General features: G+C 38.2%; 1 protein-coding gene across 2 annotated transcripts in view; it reads left to right on the forward strand.

Annotated features, from left to right (window-relative positions):
- Positions 1-4413: 4413 nt before the first annotated feature.
- heca (hdc homolog, cell cycle regulator) overlaps positions 4414-23439 on the forward strand; it is a 64061-nt gene continuing 45035 nt past the window's right edge. The window contains exon 1 of one of the 2 annotated variants that reach the window (XM_074093590.1): positions 4414-5079. In XM_074093590.1, the coding sequence (XP_073949691.1) occupies positions 4502-5079 (578 nt within the window). In that variant the 5' untranslated portion in view covers positions 4414-4501. Of the gene's footprint in view, positions 5080-9211; positions 9320-23439 lie in introns of those variants that run through there. The other variant, XM_074093591.1, reaches the window with a different exon arrangement.

Genomic DNA, 23439 nt, shown 5'->3' on the forward strand with positions numbered 1-23439 from the left:
CTAAAAGCACGCACGAGGCGCTTATGTGGCTCTTTAGCAGAAATATATATTTGTTTATTCTCCGGTTCAGTGTAATGAAAAGAAGCGCTGTTCTTTTTTAATTGACCGAAAATGGGTTAGGTATGGCAGAGATTGTAATTAAAAAAAGATTAAGAACGATTCACTAGTAGCTGAATAAAATTATTTAGTAAAATCTATGAACACACAAAAACGTGGCTCATTCGTAGCAGGAGAGACGAAAAAGCGTCACCGTAGATTCTTGAAGGAAATACAAGCATTTCTACTCATCGTGTTGTTAGTTATATTAACCTATACTAATTTTTCTATTTAGGTAACTATGCCTTGCACTTTAACTCAAGTAGTTTAGGTAATTAGGTAGGTAGGTTTTCAGGCAGGTAAGGTTACCTCTACCTAAAGTACTTATTAATTTATTTATCTTACTTAAAATATAGGTACCTAACTGGAACACATTGAAAATACAAAAAAAAATGGTACGAGTGGAGCCGGAAATCGATTTCCGGGTTTTTCATCAATCAGGATGCGTACTGTATTGTATCCCTGCACCGCCTTGTAGTTTTATTTTCACGACAGTATGCTCTTGAGACATTTATTATTTTTAAATTTTGCGAATTATTAGTGGAAAATGTTAACGATCCATCAAAGGAAAGAACTGAAAACTAACAAAACAATTTTGATCAGGTATTCTGTTTGTTTATCTTTTTTAACCGAACGCCCGAAGGAGGGTTATTGCAGAAAAATATGTCGTTTAGGTACTTACCTCTCTATTCATTAAATATCTTCTTTGATAATTTTTAACTGCAGCCCGTGAGTCATGGCGATAAAAGTGATAACAAAACATAATTATCTTTTATCAACACAGACAGGTGGAAACTGAACTATTAATTAAAATTTAAGTATTAATAAACACAAATTACATTGGCAGACTACTTACGAACATCCTGTGTTGAAAAAACTTAGACATATAAACATTCCAGCATGCAGTTTATATTTTTAATTCTCAGAAATAATATCTATTAACCTACTCTTAAAATTGACAGTATGAGTAGATGACAAAATTGTTATACCTACTTAAATAAAATTACTAATCCTGTCCTGTGTCCTGGTCTGTCCCTCATTTATATTGCTACCTGCCTAAAGTATGATTCGTTCAAAAATATTTATTTTTTCCATACAAACTGGGAGCAATTGCTAATAATATAAGCATGCCAATGGACAAGCTCACTGCATACTTATTAAAAATATTAAAATAAATTACCGTCATGTTTCAACCTTAACCACCTTGACTAAGAACCGTGGATTCCCGTCTCGTCCCGTCCCGTGGATACTCGTCGGAAATACCTAAATACCGTCGGTGGTAGATTTTTTTGACATTCATAAGTGCTTGTTATAGCCTAAATTGAATAAAAATAATTTGACCTTGACTTTGACCTCGATTACCAGTGCAATCCATCTCCATGTTCTAGTCTAGCTTCTAGCTTGTTCTAGTCTAGCTTCGCCCGCGTGGAATTCGGTTATCGCGTGCTATTCCCTCGATAATTGTGCATTTTACCGAGATAAAAGTAGTCTAATGTCACTCTCTGACCCATAAACAATCTCTGTGCCAAAAATCACGTCGATCCGTCGCTCCATTTCGACGTGAAAGACGGACAAACATACAAACACACATACTTTCGCATTTATGATAATATTAGTATAAATATAAATAATATATGGATAAACATCCGTTCGCTTCAAAATGCCTTCAATGCTGACTGTACTTGACCCTTAAGAATAGAAATTCCCTCATGGGAATTCCCATGAACACGTGCGCGCGCGCAGGGAATCGTCTAAACCCGATTCACGCGATTATAAAGGGTATTTGATTACTCTTTTTCCAATAATAAAACGGCTCAAATGTTGTTGACTGTAATTGTACTTATGCCCTTTTTTAACGAACTCAGGGCAGGGGTTAGCATAATGATTACAAAAGAACAACGCAGTAATACGTACCTACTTGTATTTATAGTTACCATTCATGTTCAAGGAGTTAAGCCATTGTTTTTTTATTTAAATTGAAATGTACTTTACAAATAGGTAAAATCATAATTTCCTAGGCGTGTTCTTCAACTATTTTGTAGGTTATGGTTGGTTGGATTTGGAGTCTTTTTGTATTTTTTTTATTTCAAACCAAATCGAAAATACAAACTGAGACATGGATGCACAGAAAAACCAGAAAAAGAGACCAGCGCTGGGAATCGAACCCAGGTCCTCAGCATTCCGTGTTGCGTGCCATACCCCTACACCACCACTGGACAGGAGTACAGAGACGAATTTCTCCTATGCACACATATCTCAGGTTCCTTTTTTCAGGTTGTTTTTTTGTAGGTGTTTATTTTTACAAACAACACTCAACCACACGGAACCAAAAAAAACATGCAATCAAATTGAGAACCTCCTTTTTCGAAGTCGGTTAAAAAGGCTCAATTCTTTTGTCATAAAGATTTATCTGTGTACCTAGCGAAATTATAATAAAGTAGCTGTTGCCCGCGACTCCGAACGCGTAGAATTCGTTTATCGCTATCCCGCGGGAACAATGCAATTTTCCTGGATAAAAACTATCCTATGTCCTTCCCTGGGACTCAAGATATACCTATACCTAATTTTATCTAAATCGATTCAGCGGTTTAGACGTGAAGAGGCAACAAACAGCAAACGGACGTACAAACTTTCGCATTTATATTATTATTTATCGCTAAGCGATTACCAAATACCCCGCTAGCAACGTCTAAACAATATACAACAATCCATACTAATTATAGGTAATAATCCTTACGCTTTCCCTATACTTGGATTGTGACTAAATAGTTTATTCTGGTTAACGAAATCTATAAGTTTCAAAAGTCATTCCCTTGACTTGTCTAATTTATTTTGCCTAATTTCAGTTTGTCTAACAACTTTTATTATAACGAATTGTTTGTCTAAAGTCAATTTGTATAATTTCATATAGTGTTGAACTTTAATTTTTCCTAAATGATCATTTTCATAACTTGTTTCGTCGAATATTATTTTACCTACTTATTTAAAACTCACTTTGTCGATTCTTATTTTAACTGATCATTACTTAGTTAAATAACGTTTTTACTAAGATTAGAACTATGTACGACCAGTAAGTAGGTTAGGTTAGGTTAGAACTGCGACCACAACATCGCGCGAGCCGAGCGAGCGTGCCGCGGTAGCGGCCAGCGAAGCGCCAGAACCGAACTTCTGTTAGTTAGATGTATGATATTAGACGAAAAATAATTATATCAGTCAAGGAGTATACGAAATAAGTACAAAAGGAAAATTGGTTTATCTAAAATTAGGCAAACCGAAAATAGGCTAAAATTTGTTAGGCAAAACAAGGTAGGTACAACCAATAATAATATTAGTGGGTTATATTATGTGCTTTGTAATTTAATAGTTAGGTAAGTAGTTAAGTACCTATAGTCACAAAAACTGTAAACAACTCGGTCAACTATCAATTGCAATCAGACGTCGATTATCTACTTAACTGTGAAAATGGATAAATAGGTACCTACTAGGTAAATACATTTTTCATCACATAAGCTCTGAAAGTAGGTTGCATTTAACTTGAAATCCGTGTTGTAAATTAGATTTTCATCACACTTGCTCGTAAACAGTGTCGTAACATGCAGGCTACTATAGACTCTCCTTCGTAATTCCTTATTTACCGCCCTTAAGACACAATGCACTACTACATCTTTAGGGATGTAATTAAATTTAAAAATCGAATGGTGCTCCTTCGTATTTACGAACTGGTAAAGCAGGAGATTGTAATGCGTAATTTTTATTTTTTACCTCCAAACCTCCATACTAGCATAATGCTGCTGGCCAGTGCTATGCTAACTGAATGTGTCAAAGTTTAGAGCGCGACGCCATTAAAAAAAAAGACTGTTTGGCGCGATAAATTTTCTTCCGCTCTGTTACAAAATTTGTAAATAATTTAATTGCGTATAGGTACCTTAGATAAATGATTGGTCTCGCGAGACTAATTAAGTGTAACTGACATTTTATCGAAATTAACTCGTTTTCGTACTATAAAAATCATTAACGGGAACAAGATCTCAATTTAAACATCCCCAATGCAGCGGTCAAGGTGGCACAACACCCGTGCCGCGTCGTCATAGATTTTGTAGAACAATGTGTGCGTGCAAGCAAGTAGCAAGCACCCCGGCAGCATCCCCCGTTGGCGGACGCAGCAGCGGCCGCCGCCAATGCCAGCACCGTCCCGCGAAAGTGAATGCGCTGCACTTTCTCCCCACCCGGCGACGCCCCGCCCTCCCCCCCGCAAGGTCAGCCCCGCTGCAGCCGCGGCGGCGCGGCCGCGGCGACGCTGCGCTCTTGAAATTTCGCTTTCGTTCTCGCGTTATTAGTCGGCCGCGCGCGCTCCGACAAGCATGTGTCTCGTGTGACGCTCCCGCACGTTCGATTTCGTTCGGCAATGGCACCGCGGCGGCAGGGCGCCGCCGGCGAACGCGACGAGGCCGACAGCCGAGGCTGCTGCGTGCCCGGCGAATGCTTGCGCCCGCGGGACCCCGTCCGCGCGGAAGACGCGGTCCGCGTGCTTTGCAACAATGACGCTTGCAGCGCCGGCCGGTACATGCACCGAGCGTGCTTCGAGCAATGGGAAGTCGGGGTGCTCGCGTATTTGAAGTCTTGCGGACGGGCGCGTTCGTGGTCAGAGAGGCAGAGGCTTCAAAATTTATGGACAAAGAAGGGTTATGATTTGGCTTTTAAAGCTTGCGGGTGCCGTTGCGGGCGGGGGCACTTGAAGAAGGACTTGGATTGGGCTCCGCCGGGGTCGGTGAGGGTTGAGGAAGAGAAGAAGAGGCGCCGGCGAGCGCGGCCAGGGCGGGTGCCTGACGGGAGGCCCCGGACCTTCAGTCTGTCCAGCTCGGGCTCCTGCTCGCCACCCTCGGCGCCCTCTGAGCCGTCAGCGAGCCCCACCCACCAGCCGCAGTTGGCGCTCACTCCAGCCAAGAGGAACTCCAAGGTCGAGATCATCTCTGACAGAGTCAGGTGAGTTGATTTTGGCTGTTCAGTTCTGTAGGTATTTGAATTGAATTTTAATTTCGCGCACTTCTTAGTTTTTTTTGTCAGATAATTTTGTTATTCGACCTTTGGTATAATTCTAATAAACTTGCGATTTATCCAGTTTTTAAACATGCCTATTTGCTGGCAATTAGTTAACTGTTTTGATTTAACATTTCACCTTTTGATTAAATTAAGGTTCTAAACGTAAAGTAAACATTATCTATCCTACCTATCACAAATATCACAATCCTCCGATTATTGACATTAAATGATAGGCCGTTTTTGCCATGGCTTTACTTTATGCCTTTAATCCGTGGTAGCCTAGTGGTTTGACCTGTGGCCTCAATCTGCGGGTCGTGGGTTTGAGCCTGGGCTCGCACTTTGTTTTTTCGGATTTACTTGCGAAATAAAATTTTAAATTTACCATATTTTATGCTGAAGAAAAACATCGTAACGAAACCTGGACACACCCTAAGTGAGTCAATGATGCTACGAATAATAATAATTATTATTCATAGCAATGATGTGTGTGTATGTGAAGTGCGAATTACGGCACAAGTACTCTTATTCTGAGAGGAGGCCTGTGCCCTGCAGTGGCACGCATAAAGGCCGAGATAAGATTGTTTTTATAACTATGACTTCAGCCGAAAAAAATAGGTAAGTACCTATAGTATAGTAGTGAAAAGTATTCGACCATTTTCGAATTTTGACTGTCATCGTGTTTTAAGCCATTGCCTTTTGCACAGCATTAGAATCATTAGATGGTAACATTAACTTGTACCTACACTTTCGTTCTTAGGTGAGGACTGCTCTGCTCATCAAACGCACACTTAAAGGCTAAGACTGACACGATGACAGAAAAATAAAGATAGGTATATACTTTCGAGTTTATAACTTCTAAATGTGACAGACCGATTTATTATTGTCTTTCTCATAGATTTTTCTCGTCGCTTCTTTTTTGTGTGTAATTTAAAATACTTATGTACAGGTGTTCCTTAATAATATACTGGCTAGAATAGGTACTTCTTTCTCCGGATTTTCCGAGAAAAGCTTACAATGAAAAAAGACCCTCAGTTAGAAACGAAAACAGGCCCCTGGCTTAAGAAAAATTATGATACCTATTTTGCAGCTGTCAGTGACTTTGTCAGGGGATTTCTTTCGATTCCCAACTAGGTTGTAAATACCTATAGGGATACACCTTCCTCATATTTTTTCTGAATACTGAATTTTGATAACATTCAAATCGGACCACTCGTCAAAATTATCAGTGTGGACATACCTACCAACATTGAATTTAACCTAACCATAAAAATTTCATTTTTAATAAAGCTTTTTTTGCTGACTGTACTTGCATTGTCTGTCACCCAAACTACATTTGCGTATCAATTTTCAAGTCGATGCTGGTAACCGTTGAAGTTCCGTCCTGCGGAGACGATCCTGGCTGGACTACCAGGATGTCACTACTAGATTATTGTATTGTCACGCGATTTACATAAGTACCTAGTCCAACCAAATTTCAAGTCAATCTGACTACTGGAAAACTGGTAAAAGCCGTGGTGGCCTAGTGGTTTGACCTATTGCCTCTCAAACAGAGGGTTGTGGGTTCAAACCCCGGCTCGCACCTCTGAGTTTCTCCAAAGTCATGTGCGGAATTACATTTGAATTTTACCACGAGCTTTGCGGTGAAGGAAAACATCGTGAGGAAACCTGCACAAACCTGCGAAGCAATTCAATGGTGCGTGTGAAGTTCCCAATCCGCACTGGGCCCGCGTGGGAACTATAGCCCAAGCCCTCTTGTTCTGAGAGGCCTGTGCCCAGCAGTGGGACGTATATAGGCTGGAATGATGAAAATGATGATGATGACTACTGGAAGTTGATCAACTTTAACTTGCAAGATTTGACTACAGACAGACAGACCGACAGACAGACCACGGGACAGGTGTAAAAATAAAAATACATGCAGATGCTTGCCGCTTCCTTTCTTAACGTCCGTTAATCATACCACAGCTGTTTCTAAACTACAAGTCAAGACTTGTTACAATAATGTTGTCATATTGTACCTAGTCAGCCACGTTGATTACAGATATGCAGGGAGGTATTGTGCAACTACCTAATCTGTAGGTATCTATATACAGCTTCCTTTTCACGGCTGATATATTACTGTCATTACGCCTCTTGCTTGACATCCAGGTAACATACCTACCTACCTATTGCAATTTTATTTTTATTTTTAGTAGGTACCTAACCTACCTATATGTAGGGCCGCATTTAAAGGACGGTATCCGAGGCTAGTCTCGTGTCCTTCGCCATAAAGACCCCACAAAAGTAAAAAAAAAAAAAAAAATACGAACTTTTCTACATTTTTCCGTCTTCTTAGGCCTTAGGTGCCACCACTCCTTCATCTTGTTAAAAAAAACTGTGAAAAACACCTATTCACCTCAACCTTACCTGCCTAGGTTAGGTTCTTCCCACTATGATCTCAAGCTGGGACTTAACTAAGTATGCGTAACACATTTTCAACGCAACGGAAAAAAATGGCATCGAACGAACCTATGCCGTATGTACACGTAGGTACCTACCAAACTTTACGTGTCCTTCTCCCAGATACTGTTCTGGAGGCGGGTCAAAATTCACTTCTATGATTTTAAGCGTACGTACAGAAATTCGATACAGATATTTCATACACATCTTAACTAGTACCCATTATCAAACTAGTAGGTACTATACACGCACAGTAGTTTCTATATCTAAAAATCCGTGTTTATATACCATTTTTTCTTACTCGTTCTCATCCTGTTTTACTTTACCTGATAACGTTATCACCGTGTTATAAAAACGTAGGTGTCAATCTTACATTGTTACCTACATAAATTGTTTCGCTAGATAGAGTTAAAAACACACGTAAAAGCTGATAACACACGATGAAAATGGTCATCCTATTTTGGACTTTTTATTATTTCGTAAACAATACTCGTAGAATAGCTTGAATTGCTGTTTCATGTAATTTCTGTTGTCGCGTCTCTCTCACATCTGACTACTGGAAAAAGGACAGAGCAAACTATTTAGTCCTTGTTGTGCTGATCGCACCGCTAAACGGGTCGCGAATCGCAACCGGCTGAGGGGGCCGACAGGGTTACCATTGTTTACTATAACAGGTCACCGAATTTCGCGGTTGTAATTTATCTCTATAGATATGCCTATTTACACCTACACTGCAGATGGTCAGGTTAGTTTAAATGAATACAACTGTAAATGTTTTTCAGTTTTTTTTTATTGTGGTTGTCAAATGTTTCGATAGGAACCTACCTACATTGGACGAAGTTCAAGGTTTACCTCGTCAAATCGCCTGATTAGACTACATTTTGTATCAAAAATCCTGAGGAAAAACCTTTACAGAGGTGTTTACATTGTAAAACATTTGTTTACTTCGTGTTTGTTACCTATTCTACTTTTCGAAATAAGTTTACGCGACGCTTGGAATATTTGGCCTTCACAATTTGCTGCATTGTGTTGTGATCGGAATATTTGAATAATTAGGCTACCATTTACGATACCTTTGTAAATATCTAAGTACCTGGGCGACCGAGCTTTGCTCGGGCTAAAACTCGATAATAAACGTCTTCCCAGAGATAAGACCGAGCTAGGTCGATTTGTCATCCCCGAAAACCCCTACATACCAAATTTCATCGAAATCGTTTGAGCCGTTTCCGAGATTCTGATTATATATTTAAACTCGTATCAACACAATAATTGCTCGTTTAAAGGTATTAGATATATATTATATTATTATTAAAGTACAAGTACCTATACTTATTCGCAAATCGACAGTCATTGAAGAGTCATTTTTATCTCAATGTTACCAGCTTTTTACGGCAACAAATCTGAATCTATACTTTTTTAGCAAGCAATCCTCCTTAAATCGTCATGGTAGTATTTTCAAACGTAATTTGTACTATTATTGTGCTGTTTCGATACATTTCGCTTTTTTTTTGCTAAAGATAATCTGCGTTTTAGCAGAAACTTATCTTTTTTAAGTAAGAATTAAACCATGCCGTGCGCTAATTATAAAACTGATTGAGGGTAGTACGCGAAAAACGCGCGTGTACGTTTAAGACTGGCTGCATTTCTTAGTCTACTTTTGAAGTTGGTTGGACATGGAACCAAAGGCAGGACCGTCGAATCGTAGTGATGAAGAAAATAAAGCCATTCCAGCGTCGCCTTTGCGGTTAGTGATTTTGAAAGTTTTTTTGTTTGTTTCCATTTTTGAATTTTGAAGTGTTGTTGAGTTCGGGAAGGGTTTGGAACTAGTTATTTGAAATTAACGGAAATATTTCGGTTTTATTATTTTGTACATTGTGGCTTAGTTTTACTTAAAAAATAATATTTAAAATGGTTTATAAGAATTTTTCTTAAATGTATGGCAGTTATCGCTAGGTGAGTACCTACACCTCCTAAAATTTTAAATTTTTACTTCCCTCCATTCTTTTTTCGTTTTTTAAATAGTTTATTTTTGCGCTTCATCAGTTTATTTCTCATCAGGTCTGTTCATTTGTTCTTACTGTAAAAAAAACTGGTAGTAAAATATCATCATGTCTTGGCGTAAATGATTTGAAGAGGTTTTAGGGTTCTGTACCTCTAAAAGAAAAACGGAACCTTATTAGATTAGAATCACTTTGTTGTCAATCTATGCGTGCGTGCGTATGTCGGTCAAGACGAACAGGGGGGCTACTACGAAATTCGAAAATCGAAGTTCTTATCGTACCGTCCCTCTCACTCTCGTATTAAATAATATAAGCGTCAGCGGGACGGCAAGATACGAAGTTCGAATTTTGCAATTTTTGGAGTTAGGGCCAGGAAAAATACCTACACGCGATCAATAAATACAAAATAAAAAAAGGGTTTTATTAATATATTAATATCCTCAATAAAAATATATTTAGTGCCGATAAAATAAATTACACAATTAAAAATTACTACCACGACGTCTTTTGTTTTTTCTTTCACTGATATGCTTTTCTTGTAATGTATGCAATCATACTCATAAATATAAAATAAAGGAAGCAATTATGTTTACAGCCGCTTAATTGCTTCAGATAAATTCATCAGTCTGTACTGTGTAGTTTACGTAGGTACCTACACAACATGCAAGGTTTTATAACTTTTATCCCAGTTGCAATTACATTTCGGGGGGGACAAGGCAACCCATAAATGTATGCCTGTACTGACGAACTTCTGGGCTACTACGAAACTCAAAAATCGAAGTTCATATCGTACCCCGCCCTGCTGACGCTTATATTATTTAATACGAGAGTGAGAGGGACGGTACGATACGAACTTCGAGTTTCGTAGTAGCCCTGCTGAAGCCAAGCCGGCAGCGGGGCGGGCAGCGGTGTGGGTAGCGTAGCGTGTTCTCTGAACATTGACCCGCTGGACGCTTGCCGCACGGTGGTTAGACTGGCCAGCGAAAGCTGTCCACCGAGAAACCGCGGCAAATAAAAAAAAATACTGTACACTGATTAAACGATGATGACACTTAGAAATTATTTAAATTTTCCAGATATTAAATTATACCTACTTCGGGACTTCAAGCTGCATCAAAATTCATGTAGTAATGTGTGAAAGTTGATGATGCACTTTAGGAGTCCCTTGGTAAATTTTATGACCTTTGTCAGTGCCCATTTACGTACAGCCCAGACGCATAAATTTTTGGACCATTTTGACCAGATTGGCATTGAATGTCTTATAACATTTGAATTCTAACATAATCTTGAATTAAACAAAAAATAATTTATTTACTTCTTATAGCAGAAGTATCAAAATTATCTAAGCCGGGCTGGAATGACAATATGACAATTTTGACAGTCTCAAAAATTATACCAGATTAAAGTTTCGTAGAAATGCGTGGACAGCCTTCGCTGGCCAGCTACCTGGCAGCACGCACAGTACAATGAATAGAAAAATCGCTCGCCGCGCCGCTCCCGCAGGCGTTTAGTTTGCGGCCTAAGTAATAGTTAAGCGAGTTATCATAGCACACTTATTACCTACCGTCGTTTTAATATATTACCTACCGTCGTAAAGTCGATTTATTTTCCTAGTTATTAGATTACGTAAATACAAATGTCTCACTTGCTTCATAGCTAAAACAAAAAAATAAAAATACCTTTTGTTTGTGATCAAATAATCATGAGATACTTTTAGAAAAGCTCGATTTCGAAATCGGATAATCAAAGTAAACTTGATTCGGTGTGCTTTAAGTTTCATTTTACCATATTTATAGATTTGAGAGACTAGGTTTTTTTCAATGTCTAAAAGTTAGTGACAATATACCAAATTTCGCCGGCGGTCACCACTACCCAGTGGTAACATACACCGAAATTGGCGGTGCCGTAAAAATGCAATTTGGTGCATTAAACGCGCTCTGTTGCACAGCTGGCTTCCTGTATCCGTGCGAAGTGCGTTTTCCCGAAATTGAGGCAGCTGCCCAAATTGCTGCGGTTTCTTTTATGTTATGTTGCCCTGGTACATAGCGGCGAATGTCTGCGGTAAATAACAAGCTTATGTTTCCGGGCGGGCTTCAAAGGAGTACCTAATCAATTTGGTGTACATTTTACATAGATACAATAGGTACAGGTGCAACTGGAATGTAACTGTCGCTCGGGACCCGTCGGGTTTCATATGAGAAAGAAAATGAAAACCGATGTTGTGTTTCGAGTTCCAAACGACATTAGCAGACTAGTAAAATTGCATTTTTTCTATGGAACTGATAAACCATAAAATTACATTCAATAAGTTGAAAAAAAAAACACGAAATACTACTTAAGCTTTTTGCCGAATATATTTACCAAATTTAAGGCCACGCACTGGACGCCTGCGGGTTGCGACGCGGCAAGCGTTTTCTATTCATTACGCGGCCTTTTTTTTAAATAAAGATACACACTAACTTTACGTCTAATAAAAAACAGTATATTACAAAGTAAAACTTCACTAATAGTTATTTATGTACTTGCTCAGCTTATCTCGAGTACATTTAAGTACACATGTTACATAACTTATCGCTATCACTTATTTACAATTGTATGCACTAGATAATTTTATCAATAAAGGCGTTAATTATGCTACTTGACGTAGCGAGTACCTATACAAACAAGTCATGATAAACCAAATCTAGAGATTTAGATATCGAATATTGTCAGTGCAATGTGTTTGGGATTACCTTGAAAAATGGAATCCTTAGTAATATGTAAATTTTTTGAATGAATTGTCACTGTAGTTAATTATAAAAAAATGTATTTAAGTATCGTATTTAATATGTTTATAATTATTAGAGTTTTTTAAGAAAATATATAAAACTTTCCCCTTATATACTACTCCGCGCCATCTAAAGTTTAAAAAAAAAACATTTTTTTTAAATACTACCTAAGAGCAGGTACGATTACGATCTTGCTTATTTATACTCTAAATTTTTTTTAAAAAAAAAAAAAAAAAGAATAAATTTATTTGCTAAAACTCGGCAAAAGAAAAATAAATAACAACTAAAAAAAAATGAGAAAAACTTTCAAGAACAATCTAATAAGAATTGCGAACAGATTCTACTCAAACGAAGTTACAGGTATATTACTCGTAGTATTAAACAAAACAATTTCATGCAACAGTGCTACTAGTTCAACAATTCCACAAAGGCGTAGGTGTCTGTAGGTGAGATATTTTACAGTGCTTCGTCTAGATTGAACCGTGGGCGAACCGCAGTGACTGAACTTATTCATTCGTTAACTTGACCTATAAAGATGGCTCGAAAAATAACCTCAAGGACCGAGTTAACGCGTGAGCGAACGTTGGTTTGATTAATTCACACTCCTACACTGTATTATTGTAATAATAGCCATGAAGTAAACTGATAAATAACGTTAATCGACGGTTGTGTAATATACCTACGGTTTTCGAGAGCGTCTCCGAAAAAATAATGATAAAACGACTGCGCGTTGGCTACTACCCAGTGGCATTATTAAAGGGTTCCGTGACGTGACAATAATAAAGCAGAACTCAAATATCGAAACAGTCACTAAGTTTGTTGATTGTTTCATTAGATTCGTCCTATTTAAGTGAAAAAAAAAAATAACCCATATCGCGTATTTAGATCGTTATCCCTTTTGTAGTCGTAATTAAATATATAGTAATTTAATTTATTAATATAATTAAAAGCAAAAACACAAAAAACAGAAAAATTCACAAAAAAACAACACGTATAAATACACAGTAAGTCAAGTCCACAACACTGAATTTTTGTCAAAAAAAAAATACAAATTCATCCACAAGAAGTTTCGTCAGTCATCGTAAATTCATTCGTCGAATAAAGACATTGTTGCTAGCTTGCTCCTGCGGGCTTGCCTCCATTTCGAACTTCCCGGAAAAAATCACCAATCCGTTCCTTATTCCTTAATAGATTCATTGGAAACCCATATCAAATGTCAGATTCCTAGTTCCAAGGGTTTAATTAGGGTGTCAGGACTCTTGTTTAAATAATCAAGGTTCGACTTGACCACGGAACGCTAAAACCCGAATGATTACTTATGTCCATAAGAGAACAGCGAATCTTGTGTTGAGAACAACAATATTTAAAAACTCGTTTTTTACATATCGAATGTAAAACACGTTCTTCGTAATAAAACGATAATAGGCCAGTTTAAATGCGTGCGCGGACGCATCTGTTAAGATAATTGTCTACGTGTATGTATTTGTTTGCATGTAGTAATAGTTGTTATAAGGAAAAAAAAGAAATAACACTTTATATACAAAAAGAGGAACATTTTTATTTACAGTGCCATGTATTTTGATTTGACAAAGCGTCAATTACGAGTACAAGTTTTGAAAAGTCACTGCGCTAGACGGTTAAAGAGAAAGATTAAAATAGTTTTTAATAAAAGTTTCCTGGCAGACATTATTTTTGTGAAAACTTTGCGAAGGAAATTACAATTTGAAAATAAGGCTATTTGCATTCCGCTCTGGCTGCCTCGCCCTCGCGCAATGTGTACAGACACATTAGGCGATCCGCCATGAATTTACAAAAGAACCTGTGAAACAGCTTTATTCGCCTACTAATGACAGCGACAGGATGTCTCCAATGTCAATAAGCACTTTAAAAATGCATATACCTAACAATAACACACTCCAACAGCGCTCGCTGCAAAATATTGGCTTGTTCCTTAAATCTATATGTACACTCATCAAAGTATCTTGTTACCGATAAATGATCTTGATTGTTTTACAACTAAATTCAAATCGGCGGCATTTAATCTTCGTTTGACTATTCTCAGTATTAAAGATGTTAGCCTCGTCTGTCTGGTAAACAATACAACTAATCATAAAACCGCTTCTCAAGTACCAACGGCGAAATTAGGAAAACGTGCAATATATTTGGGAAGCCATCAATTATTAAGTCTAAAAACATCTAGCCGTAATAGGTGGGCGTGTTCGCGAAGATATCGCTTTGAAAATCTTTGAATGAGATAAAGCTCGCAAAGTAAACTTTATGGTGTCTATGAATAATCGCTATTATAGCAGGAAGCTGTTCGCGAGTTTTTTTAAAGACAAAAAGGAGTTGGATCACGTTCGGATCAGCCTTGAGACGAGCCCACGGCACACCGCGGCTATTATGTTCTTTTAAGGCCCATGTGTTAAGTGACAACAAACCGTACAACCGAGATATAAATAATTAACTGGATGATGTGAAACCACTTACGTGGCGTTACTTGTATCCATTTACGAACAATAAAATATGTGGGATGCGTTGACGTCGTAAACATGCGTTATTTGATTTGTTTCAAAACAAATCTGAAATATTTAATTTTAGCAGACGGTTGGTTGAGTTAGTTTGACTGAACGAAGAACCTTGTAAATATTATTTAAATTGTGTTTAACAAATTTATCTACGCATCATCGATGTTCAAACTGTAGGTACCGCGAATCAAAAATGTATATGAAAAACCTTTACAGGGCTCTTCAACTTGTTCAATCAAACTAACCCAATCATTCGCTAAACTATTTCGGTTAATTCTATAGCGTCTTGTAGAAAACAAATAAAGACATAGCCCATAATATAACCTATGAAGAGCTAGAGAACAATACCAAAAGATTGAGATACCTATACCTAAAGAGATATAGGTATAGATTTTTCTTTAGTCAATTTAAGTTTCTTCCATTATAATGTAACGATAACATTCTCTTCTATTTATGTAACTCTTATAGTCTTAATTAAACCTATTACGGGCTTCGCTTTTGCTAAATGTAAGAATCCTTTCACATAAACTTTTCGCTTAATTTGATCCCTTTCACTGCTGCTTAAAAGACGTCTTCTGATCTTGAAAAGCCGTTAGGAATTAGCTCCGTATCATTAACTTTTAGTTACCTATATCGGCATTAAGGTTGTCTGCTTTCAACTTCCTGTCGGCATCTTTGATATCTGGAATTGAAACAGAATCAACTATCAATATTAAAAAAAAAAACAACTTGCGGTTATTAATTCGACGTGAAATTGTACCTACTTAGATTTTGTCTGTAGAACGGTAATGTTTGAAGCCTCTAAAGGAGTCCCTAGATGGTCAAAATTTGCTTTACCAGCATTTACTTGCCCGCCAAGTACGCTTGACCAAGACCAAGATTGACGCACCGCCAAACCGCCATGCATGCTGGACAAACATAAAAAAAAATAAAAAAAATGCCAACTGTTACGAATCACGTAGTTCCGAACTGTCAAAGCTGACGTCACGCAATCTTGACCGTCTAGGGGTCCCTTTACGATTGAAGTATCAAAAAAAAAGTAGGAGAGTTGAAGAAGCGGTAGCCTCTCCTTAAGTCTAAGGCGCGACTGCGGCTGAGTCAGACGGCGGTGGAGCGCGACCGAGCCGCTACGAGGGGAGGCCGCTAAAGGGTATAATAACTGGAAGTCCATTCAATTAAATTACAGACTTACATATGAGTCCGGTAACGTACGGGAAACACATCATGACGTGACTTTCTCTTTCAAAGCGACGCAATAACTTCTTACTACTGTCAAGTTTATTTTTACCTTTACTATCTAAATTTTCATAATTTCTGACAGAGCATTAGAGTTGGAAAACGCTATTTTATTCTGTAGACTAAAATTTACAAATCACTGTCGCCGTATACGACTTTACTCGTCTCAATTTTATTTGCTTTTGATCCCATCTTATGTGACGTTTATCTCCACAATGGCGGAGCTCTACGTGCAAAACTGCTTGCAGCGCAAATATTTCAGAATCGACATCACAATGAAAGTGCATAGTGATTTAAATCAATTGTTTTGGCTAGAGCTATAGCTTCGTGGTATTCAACGGCTGATTTAATACTTGGCAGGTATTCCACGATTGTTTGTGCTGCCTACTCGCATCTACTTATTTAAAATAAGTGCTGGTTAATGTTCACAAATCGTCGGCATTGTGGTCGTCTCCGGCAGCGAAGCGGCTTCCTTTCCCAGGCCGCGCGGCCGGTGCTGCCGACGGCACGGCTCGTTAGCCCTGTTTTTAGGGCGTGATCGACGCAACGGCAACGGCGCATGCCTGCATAAATTGCAGCCGAATATCCATCCGAACCCTTTACAATGCATCTCCACTACACGCATCCAGTCCCTTGCCGCACCAATGTGCTGTCACGTACTTATTTGTACAGCGGCCTTGTATTAATTTTATGAAACACAAGGGACCCGCCGTCGCGACGTCAACCAAACCTTCGCTCGCCGAGACAATGCCGTGTTTTTACATTTGCAAAGCTTAAAAAGTGCCGTGTCGCGTCATTTTACTTGCAAATCTGCACGATTATGCATAGTGGAGTTGGCCGAAGATGTATTTACGTGTGCATTGTGTACGGTTACGCGTGTGGGCACGCACCAATGCGGTTCCCCTGCAAGCGGCTCGCTCCCCTCGCCATAGCAGTTTCACGCGATGTCTGGTTTTGCTGCTTCAACAAATGATCAAGTGGAAACAATGCATCAACCAAAATACCGCTTGGGGACGGCACGCTTCATGACGAAGTAATTCGTTCTTAGGCATTTAAAATCCAATGCCTGGCGTCTTATTGACTTTTTTAACCATTTCAATTTGTGTTAATAGCGCGATAAGCATCGAGCGTTTTTCATTGCGGCTCCCAATAAAGATATTATTATTGGATTGTATTTTATCGGCTGGACACGTAGGTACTTGGTCGGCGATTCAGTTAAGTTCATTAAGCAGTCGAGCGGCGGACCGGCGACAATTCCGACCGGACTATGCATAATTTAGCCATTAATTCTCAAAATGACTCTTGGAAGTTCTGCGTTCAGCGTTCGCCAGACGGGGTTGGCCATCGTTATAATAATGTATGTGTTCAGCTTTGAATGCAAGTTTGAAGACTACTAGACTAATAAACCGAGCTATATATAAGTTTTATTGCAGATTTAATAACATTTTATTGGTTCAGTTTCTATAAAATCTCTGCACGAGAATTTGCAATAGTGAGAAAGTAGCCTGGCCTTTAAAACGACTCTCGCCAAGCCCGGCAAGAGCATTACTCATGCTGAAATGCACTCCGTCCGATACAGCCGACTCTTGGCTTAGCAACTCGTTTAAAAACAAACTAACAAATATTTTCCCATCGTCTGCCTGCACCGCAAAGATGGCAGCGGGAGAAAGTTCGGGTAGGTTCAGGGGCGCGATGCGAGTCTATTTGCGTCCGCCGCGGGCGATCGACGATGCAATTAAATTTGTAAACGAAGCTTTATGTTCGACGGCTAAATATAAGACGATGCGCGACGTTGCCGTGCCGACGCGGACGCGGTCTGGAGAGGCCAACTGATCACTTGCACTGCCATAAACACTAAAATAAATTAAAATGAAACTATTCCGTCTTCTACTAACGCCTGATTAACTGAGTTTCTTTCTTATTATTCGTTCTTGAGTCATTTCATTATGCAACTGCACTGAATGCATATGATAATTGGTTGCTTACGAATCTTACGATGAATGTCATTACGGTGGTAATGCCAGTGGTGTGGCAACCGGCAACGGTAAGCAAAGTTCAGTAGTTCAATGAGCTCGAGCACCTATCGCGTTCATTGTCCCTATAATAAAGGTCAAATCGATTGTTACAGTAAAGAAACAGCGCTGAAATCCCACTAATATTACAAATGCGAAAGTTTAATAGCGAGTCTTTGTTATTCTTTAAGGCTAATACGGATAGACGGATAAATTTGCGTGAGATTTTGTATTCAGACAGCTCAACCTTCGCATTTTGTCGTGATATTAAGTGTTTGGTAGTGGTACTGTTGGAGCCGTAAATAAACCATTTTTCTTTCTTTCTTTCTTGATATTCATTAAATCAATATTGGGAAGTGTAATTTTGATCGGGTGTTTTTCATGCAACGTAAAGACCACGGTGTAATTTTTGGGGATTCCTATGAGAATTTAGTAATAGATATCTATCATATTACATTATTCATATTGCATTATTCATATTTGCAAAGTATACTTTTGGCGGTGACTTAAAACAATTCAACTGCACACGATTGAACTGTTTAAGCCGGTGTTGCCATACAATTTTTTTCTTTTTTTTTTTAAGTTAGTTTTTAGATAAGGTCCTCACTGAAAATCAGCGCCACGGCTTGCCGTGGCATTATGCTGAGTGGGGACCTATTTAGCGTCATGTATGTCTTTATTTGTTCTATGTTTGTTCCTATGTTTGTTTTTTATGGCGTTAAATAAATGTATTTTCTTTCTTTCTATCTAACTCCCAGATCTACACGTGAGCGAAGCGGATACTAATGTTTGATGTACCTATATATTTCAATTATTATGCTTAGTTAATAAACCGCAGTTTAAATCGCAATGCAGGCTCAGAATTCTCTGGGGGCTTGTAAGGCGGCAATATTTCATCACCAGGAGCTGCTTTACGAGCTTTGTCTGACTTTTGACTTGAGGGAAATCGCAATAAAACCTTTAAATTAAACTCAGTATAGGTCCGCTGGAGAGAAGCGTATGACAAATTAAATCGCAGCCAGTGAGTCTGTCAAGCGAGTCGTGTTCCTTGAAATATGCGGCATTTTCAAAAATCTTTTAAATGTCAACACTGAAATACGCTGAATATGATTGATACTTGAATTCCTATAGCAGTTTTTTTTAACTACTGACTGTGGTGCTTACAAACTGAGGTAGGCTTCTAGTTTTCAGCTTATTATTAGTATTGACATCTAAAAGATTTTTGAAAATGACGCCTTTTTCAAGGGGCATGACTCGTAGACATACTCTAGCCTTAGGGATAACGATTCAAATGTACAATTTGAGTGTTTATTGTATCGTGCTTACTTTAATTAAATAGATTGTTGGAGTCGTGCGGCATTATCTGTCGGTTTACTTATCGCTACTGCAATAGCTGGATGTGACGTTAACAACAAATTTATTGTCGTGTCGACTGTCAACTGATACCACCGCCGGCATTTCTGGGTACTGCATGTAGTTCACTTTAAACAAATAAAGTTACGGACACTGTTACTGCTTATATTTTTAGTTAGGTACTTCTCTTGTTACAAAAATTGTCCTAGTGAGAGACGGGCTACGCGTAGCGTATTGTAGGGCTCTAGTTGGTTTAATAAGTCTTGATTAACTATTAGTACTATTATTCGTTAATTTGTGAAGCCTTTATAGTTCCTTTTTAAATTTGCTACACTTTTTATACTTGACAGGTACTGGCGAGAGGAATCAACCGGACGGACATAGCTACTAATTGGGATCCATTTTTTTCCATTTTGATTGACCTTAAAAATCCGTGATGAAATGAAATGCCCTATCATTTGATTCTGTACTTCAAGAGCCTCGTTAGAAAAACAAACGACTGAACTCTAAATCGAAGTACTTGTATAAAGGCGTGAGCGTGACCACTGAACTGAAATAACCTTCAACATCATACCTAAATCAAACATTGTTGCTAAAACGAATAAACTTGCAGCACTTACCACACTCAATAAATACAAAGTTGTGAACAATACGTTACGTGACCGATGAGTGCACTCGTGCGCATGCATATTTGCCACGCAACGCTTCATAGTTGCATCCTGAAACACTGAAATATGTGACAACTATCTATGTCCGAGCCTAAAATAAATAGGTAGATACATAACGCTGCGATTGGGATCCTTTTCTTTTAAACTACACAAAATTCAATCTAAACCTATAAAACATGGCAGAAATATTCCGTAAGGATCATAAAAGTCCAATTCATGATTCATGATGATTTCTCACTGCAGGTGGTAGGACCTTGTGCAAGGTCCGCCCGGATTGCTACCACCATCTTGCTCGCTAATCCTGCCGTGAAGCAGCAGTGCTTGCACTGTTGTGTTAAGGCGTGGAGAGTAAGACATCCGGTGAAATTACTGGCACTTGAGGTGTCCCATCTTAGGCCTCTGGGTTGGTAACGCATCTGCAATACCCCTGGTGTTGCAGATGTTTATGGGCGGTGGTGATCTCTTACCATCAGTAGGATTAAAAAATAAAATAAATAAAAAGCTGAAGAGAGAAGCGGCTTTTGAAACGTGAAGACCAAATAAATTAAGTTATTATAAATCCCATCAAATATATGTATTTGATGTGAAATGAGAGCTAAGTTAAATATTATGATATTTCAATCAACCTAATGTTGCCTGGTCAGTCACTATGGCTTACGCACCAAAAAACTATCGTGGTAGTGGCACTCGTATCTAGTTCTTTGATTTTTTGTTGAGAATGAAACGGGAAGAATGGAAATATAAATTAATAACTAAAATATTTTAATTTTAATGTCATTGTTATATTATAAATTTGTCACAGAAAATATCTTGCGACGATTTCGTTATTGGCGATTATTTAATTTAAACAACCGTCCACTGAACAGTTATAATAACTTTTTTTTGTTGCTTTTTTTTATTGCACAAAAAAGTTCACAGACGCGTGTCTCAAGCGGATGGCACTCGCGCTCGCACTGGTCCCAACCGGTCCGAGATATCGTGTCCGTGAGCAGTGTAGTGTCTATGTGTGCGTTGCTCGAGCGCACTTGTATGGAGATTGACTTCTGAACTATCTGTGTTTTGTTCTGTGATGTGACATTGTGTGTTACCGTGTGTTACCGCACGAAATCTGCAGTACTTCAGTTTGGATTTTATTACGCGGACTCGTTTATTCTACGAAGATAAACTAGGAGCGCTTATTAAAAACAGTATTTTCCATTTAATTTGCATTGAGAGCCGCTAAATATAGATGCATTACTCATTGAGTTGTTTATCGAGAAGCAAAATGCGTTCAAACGTTCATATTATGCAAGCGCACAGAGTTAATAACAATAATAGAAATGTCATCGCGTCTTTTTATCCTCTTTTACTATTATAATGCATTTATGTTATCATAGAATTAGCTGTTGCCCGCGAGATCGGCTACGAAAAATACATTTTGCCAGAAACTACACTACACAATTTTGCCGAGATATAAACTATCCTATGTCCTTCTCATGGTTTCAAACTATCTTCGTACCTGATTTCATCAATAGATAGATATACATACAATAAACATCCAAGACTACTAAACGAAACACCAGTCATATGGAATCCCGCAACAAATTTACTCTTATTCATTCTGTTCTGATTCATACTCTTATTGTATCTATCAGGTTTGGTTGTTTATGAGATTTCACTATTTACAGGCAAATTATCTTAATCAGGCACGTTTTTTTACGCCATGTTTATGTTTGGATTCCCATTTCTAATATTAGTTATCTTAGAACTTGTGTAAACTTTTTAACTCGAGCGGTGCTTGCTACAGATTGCCCCTAGAAAATAAATACATGGCTTTTTAGCCATTTCAGCCACACAAATGCTTTTAGCTCACATGACATTTCTATTCCTCTTTAAGTGCTGTTTGCATGCGTCTAGGTAGTAAATAAAGCTTTACGTTATTTGTCTACTTATGTTACATAACACCTGGTTCCTATCTTTCATTCACTGATATGTATGTACATCACACGTACTCACTTACAACATAGATGCCATATTACCTACTCATCCCGATAAGCGAACAGTGCTAGTTGTTCTGCGATGTTTTTCGGTGGCTAAACTTTTCCGTAACAAACACGATAGTACGTATGGATCTTACTCACCTTTGTTGTTTTGTAACTACAAATAGATACTGATAGTTGGTACTGTTTGTTATTGAAATAGAATTATGACAAAGTACCGCCGTACAATCACGTCGGATAATAAATAAAAATGTGTCAATCGTTCTTCATACATATACGTTGCCTTGCCGTAGTAACAATGGTTCAATTGTTGCGAGTAACGATTTTAGCCGCCTCACGTTTATTGAGATCATTAAACATTGTCCAAATACTATATCTATTGTTTTGACAATAAAAATTAATAAACAGCTCGTATCAATGAATTACGTGTCCAACTTATCATTAACTGGGTGGACCAACTGCTGACATTTAACGTGCAATACATTATTGACGCAAAAAAGCTAGCTTTAGTCGACTCGATAACATATAGTAGCACTTAATGTTAAGCAATATTGTGTCAGTTTAATAGGAAATAACTTGTGGTATTTTGTTATTAATGAAGGAGGTTAAATAAATGGTTTCCTTATGAAACCCAACCCTGAGTTGGACAGAAGCCGGAATGTAATTGATTCCAATAACGCTCCGATCACGAACTGACCCGGCTAGGAGCGCATTTCTCTCCGTGACATTTACCTATCTCGGATAAGATAGAAGCTGCACTAATACTAAAGATTTGTAACGAGAAGAGCGTGTACCAAGTCTTTTTAGTAAGTATCTTTATGTACTACTTCCATACCTACTAATAATGTAAAATGCGAAATTAACTGTCTGTCTGTTTGATATCTCTTCACGCTTAAACCGCTGTACCGATTTAGACGGCTTGGAGACAGTTTAAGACCCTAAGAAGGACATAAGGTGTTAAGAACCGCTAGTACATGTGTAATAGAGAAGTATACTTTGTTCTTTTCCTAGATGTAATCTGGTATAGTGTAGCGTAGCTCTATAATTGTAATTATAAAAAAATACTTTTATAAATGAAAATCTACGCTATCCTAGATTGGTTTTTCTGGAACAATGTTCCTGTAGGAGATAGATAAAACTGCGGACAACAGCTAGTTAAATCAGTGTTATGCAATCGTAAGATGTTTTGTACGAGTTTAGTCGTGTTTTTTGTTGGTTTTCATTTGATTAACCTGTCGGATAAATGCAACTGACAGACTGGTAGCTAAATGCTAATAAGATGCGATTGGACGTAAACGTGGGATATTATACATGTAAGTGGGC

The sequence above is a fragment of the Choristoneura fumiferana genome, chromosome 10 (assembly GCF_025370935.1).
Source record: "Choristoneura fumiferana chromosome 10, NRCan_CFum_1, whole genome shotgun sequence".
NCBI lineage: Eukaryota > Metazoa > Arthropoda > Insecta > Lepidoptera > Tortricidae > Choristoneura > Choristoneura fumiferana.